Source organism: Gossypium hirsutum, chromosome A02 (assembly GCF_007990345.1).
Source record: "Gossypium hirsutum isolate 1008001.06 chromosome A02, Gossypium_hirsutum_v2.1, whole genome shotgun sequence".
NCBI classification, from domain to species: Eukaryota; Viridiplantae; Streptophyta; class Magnoliopsida; order Malvales; family Malvaceae; genus Gossypium; species Gossypium hirsutum.
The window spans coordinates 107,183,848-107,188,972 of record NC_053425.1 but is presented as its reverse complement, the minus strand read 5'-3'; the positions used below and the strand labels follow the sequence as shown (position 1 = coordinate 107,188,972).

The 5,125-nt window shown below is 29.2% G+C and overlaps 1 protein-coding gene across 1 annotated transcript; it reads left to right on the top strand.

Annotated features, from left to right (window-relative positions):
• On the top strand, positions 1-1,985 carry LOC121209715 (ADP-ribosylation factor-like protein 2). Its single transcript, XM_041080935.1, has 5 exons — positions 1-216; positions 296-406; positions 549-711; positions 907-987; positions 1,707-1,985. The coding sequence occupies exons 1-5, from the start codon at positions 152-154 to the stop codon at positions 1,842-1,844; spliced, it is 558 nt and encodes a 185-aa protein (XP_040936869.1). The 5' UTR covers positions 1-151; the 3' UTR covers positions 1,845-1,985.
• The last annotated feature ends 3,140 nt before the right edge of the window (positions 1,986-5,125 follow it).

The following is a 5,125-nucleotide window of genomic DNA, read 5'->3' as shown; positions in this document are numbered from 1 at the left end:
AAAAATTTCCCGTACTAAACGACGCCGTAGCAATTTACACTGAAGTATCTCAACTATCAACTTTTCTCCGTAAAAAATTTCCTATCTGTTTGATCAAATCGAAAATTCTTTCTTAGTTTCCTTCGAGATTTGTTGTTAAGTAGCATAAGAAATGGGTCTTCTTAGTATCATTCGAAAGATCAAGAGAAAAGAGAAAGAAATGCGAATTCTAATGGTGTAAGTCTCTGCTTTTTTTTTTCTTTTTTTGCTTATTCGAAAATCTATATTCATAATTTCAATCTAATTGTTGGTACAGTGGGCTTGATAATTCAGGGAAAACGACAATTGTTTTGAAGATTAATGGAGAAGACACAAGTATCATTAGCCCCACTCTTGGTTTCAACATCAAAACAATCAGCTACCAAAAGTAAAAAAAAAATATTCCTTGCTATGCTCACCAAGTGTTTGAAAATATGTTTTCTGGGTTGTTCTTCTTTTTAAGTATTTCTATTAGAGAATTTAGAGCTCGGGTTTTAATGTTTTATTGGATTTAATTCTGGGTTTGGCAGATATACTCTGAATATATGGGATGTAGGGGGTCAAAGAACTATAAGATCATATTGGAGGAACTATTTTGAACAAACTGATGGTTTGGTGTGGGTTGTTGATAGCTCAGATCTTAGAAGATTAGATGATTGCAAAATGGAACTTGATAATCTTCTAAAGGAAGAGGTATGCTGTTTCATTTGATTTGCTATTTCCTATCTAATGCACCTTAGAATTTGCTATATTTTACTATAACAGTTTGAGGTTAATGCAATGAATATTTAAGAGAATATTAAACATTGCAAGCTATCGCCTGGCAAAGTTCTCTGGGGTCGGTTGGCTGAGGATTCCTTTGTTGTTGTTTTTTTTTTTGTGTTGCAGAGATTATCAGGAGCATCCTTGTTGATACTTGCTAACAAACAGGACATTAAAGGTGCTCTTACACCAGCTGAAATTGCTAAAGTAATATTTCTCAACTTACATCCTTGTTATTTTTGGATTTGGGTGCTTGTTAGATTTAAAAAACTGTGAATCATATGTTTAGTTCGTTCTTTCTCGAAACCCCAATTTTTCTGTGCCTTTGGTTGAAAGTGGGATCTACTTGTTCTAGAAGTTATTGTATAAATGGCATCTAATGTTAGGAGTATAAACATTCTTCCATCATGGGGTAATTACATTAATCGTCTTCAAACTATGGTCTAATTTTAGATTGGTCCCAAAACTTTAAAACGTGCTAATTGAGTCATTAAAGTATTAATATCATATTAATTTAGTCCTTCTGTTAGTCTAGTAGTCGGTTTGAGCATTAAATTCTAACCCAAATATGATGTGGATCATGTTTAAAACACGTGGATCAAATTGTAAACACGTCTATGCCTACTAATGCATTGACAACATGAATATCACATATTGAAAGAACATACAGAATTGCTAAAATTTAGGAAGGTTATTTATGCCTAAGTTGACAACTAGGTTGATTGAAAGACTTATTTCATAAACTTTGAGAACCCAATTCGAGCGCTTCGAAGTTTAGGATCAATTTAAAATCTGAACCAATTTTCACCTTTTTGTGAGCCTTTAACCCTTTTATGTCCAATGCTGGTTTGTATTCTGCATGTCAATGTTGTTGAAACATATCCATATCTAACTTTTACTTGCTTGGTCTTTATAAAAATGTGTAGGTGCTGAACTTGGAAGCAATGGATAAATCAAGGCATTGGGAAATTGTAGGATGTAGTGCATACACTGGTGAAGGGCTTCTTGAGGGATTTGATTGGTTGGTTCAAGATGTGGCCTCTAGAATCTACATGCTTGATTAGCCTTAATCTCATTGATGTAAAACTGCTATTAATGATTTCATTTGGGACCTTTGATTTGGGGTTAAGGAATTGGGATTTAAAATCCAAATACCTTTGTTTATGTGTCTGGTAAAATCCTTTCAATTTGAACAGGTTCTCTTATATCTCTGCTAATGGATTCTTTTTACATCCATGTAAATTTTATACTAAAAAAAGCCCTTCAATTCATATGCTTTTTTCAAGTAAAATTTTATATTTTTCTTGTAATTAAAATTTTAAAAGTTAAATAAAAAATCACGTTGAATCGATATTTAACTGGTTCTAATAATCTATATCAATTCAATATCATTCTTAAGACAGATACTCCGATTGATTGGTCCGATTTCGATCATATATATTATTTTTAAAACTATCCATTACACCTTTTTCGACCAATAAATAAAAAATGTGTTTCACTCGAATCCCTCCTGCATTGGTAATAATTTTATTTCAATCGAAGTAAGGCTCGATCAACAAAAATAACAAAATGTAATAGTTTAATATGTTTTCTTAAAACCTTTATTGGCCTAATCTAAATAACAAAAAAATGAACCAATAAATTTAATAAACACTTAGCTTTTTTAAGAGGAAAAAGAAAACCTCTGGCAAGTGAATTATAAGCTCATGGAAGCAGGCTACAGAACAGAACAGTGGTATGGTTTCTAATAGAGAGTTCAAAAAAAAGTAGATATTGTAGGCACCATAGCGAGCAAAGAGCTGATTGAAAATCACAGCAACTGCTTTCTGAGATGCCCCTGTTTTGTTTTCAGATCCTCTTTGTTCCTGTTTAGAGGCAGACACCCACATGCGAAGTTTAGGAAAAGACGTAAACCTCGGCTGATTGTAGTCTGAAAGAGGATCTTTTTTTAGTTTAGGGTTTTTGCTTGTCTTGCTATTTATTGAATACTTGTGGGCCAAAAGCATTGTTTAACTACATTAGGTTGATGGGCCTTAGCCCAAATGATTTGTACTTTTCATAGTGTAAATGACAGTGTAGGTAACCCAATTATATTTTTTTTCACTCAACTATGAAAAATTATAAAATAATTATCTAATTATTCAATTTTATCTTTATTATTATTATTATTACTATCTAACTAATGTAAAAATAGAAACACCTAAAAATCCAAGATAGATGACCAAAAACGACAAAATTGAATAGTTGAGTGACCATTTTGTAACTTTTCATAGTTAGGTGATCAAAAAAGAAAAGAAAACCATAATTGGGAAACCATTTTGTAACTTTTCTGAATTTGGTGACCAAAAAAGAAAAAAAATCATAGTTTGGTGACTACTAATGTAGTTTTCCCATTTTAATTTGATAAAACATCTTTGGACTCTTTCAGTTTTGATATTTAACAAATTGGTCTCACTAAAAAAAAATCAAAATAATTTAATATCTGTAGTTTTGAAAATGAGTAACTAGGTACAATTAATCGTGACGGTTGTTTTTGTTGTTGTCAATGTTACATAATATTGATTGATAACAAATTAAGTCCTTGATATTTATATGTTTTGTCAATTTGATTCTAATTTAAAAATAAAAATTACCTACAAAATATATAAAATTTTAAAATATTCTAAAACATTCAAACATAATATATAAAAAAATTAGCTTATATATATAAATGGAAAAAATGTTTAAACATTGATGGCTTAATTTGTTATTATATAAATTAAAATTATGTACTGTTTTTATGATTAATTGTCTTTTGTTAATTACTTTTGAAATTGAAAAAAATTAAATTATTTTGATTTTTTTTTATGTGAAACTAATTTGCTCAATATAAAAAAGACCGAAAATGTGTTTTTACCTTTATATTTTCGTAACAATTTAAATGCAAAATTTAACCTTTCTATTTTCATAAATTTTTTTAATCAAAATATACCTATATTATTAATTTTACCTCATTTTATCCAAAAATATCACATGGTGGGTTCATATGTGCAAAAAGGAAATCTAAATTTTCTTTCATATTCATTTTTTTCTCTTCATTATTAAATGTTAACAAAAAAAAAGATCAGCAAAAAGAGTTGAAAATATATACATTATTCCATCTTGGAGTTAAAAAAACCCCACAAATTCCATCATAAAGGATCTAATTATTTGAAGTCTATTTGCAATGGATATTCAAGATTACAAATCCCAAATTGCTTTGAATTTTTTGAAACTATCTAGCAAAGGATTAAATTATTCTTCTTATTATTAAATTCATGAATTTAATCTTTTATTAGAAAATCAAATAAGGTAAAATTTTACTAAAACTAACATTTAATGTTTTAAAAAATATTGTTGGGACCAACCCGTATAATCAATGAAAAAAAAATAGAAAAGATTGAACACAAATTTTACGTGAAAAACTCTTTCGAAGAGGATAAAAATTACGGACAAAAAAGGCTTTGACTCTTCATTAAATGAGTAAACAAATGAAAGTTTAATATGAAGAAAATAAACTTAAATGTACTAGACGCACAAACCAAAAACATGAAAACAAAGCCCTAACTCGGGAACAAAATCTTTCCATAATTGTCACGAAAACTCTCCCCAAAACTTATCTGCGACTGCATCTTGTCGCTCTCAAAAGAAGAGCCTTGTAGTACAACATCTTTAATTGTTTTTTAATTGGCCTCTCAAAATAGGGATACAAAGTCCCTTTAAATAGGCTAAGATTAGAGGTTTGATCATACTAAAATATCACTGGAGTAATCATAGTTTAACAGGGAAAAGAAAAGAGATTTAACTAAGAAAAGAAATATGATTTATGTGGGGAACATGTTACTACGTCGCAACGTTCCCGTTCGCGTCGTCACGACGTCGTTCATCTTGGTGACGTCGGGAAGCTTCTCATCATGACGTTGCCGTCTGTTCGGTCGAAAATACAAGGCACACCTACAAATGTCATATAATATTTAACAAAATTTAACATTTTTAAAGTTTTTATAGCCTTTCATTAAAAATTGATTACAAATAAATAATAATTTTCATGTTGTTTTTAAACCGTAAATATTAACTCTATTAAAATTGATCTTATTTAATTCTTTTTAGATTAAAATATGTTATAGGTCCCTGTACTCTTCTCAAATTTAGAATTTATTACTCTCTTTTCATATGTCAAAATTTATTGATGTGACATTTTAAATTTTTTTTGACTTAATAACAATGTAACTAAAAAAAAAAGACGTACTTAACCTAAATTTAACAAAATAAATTTAGCAGTATTAATAATTAGACCTTAATTTTGAAAGCTAAAAAATAAAAAGAC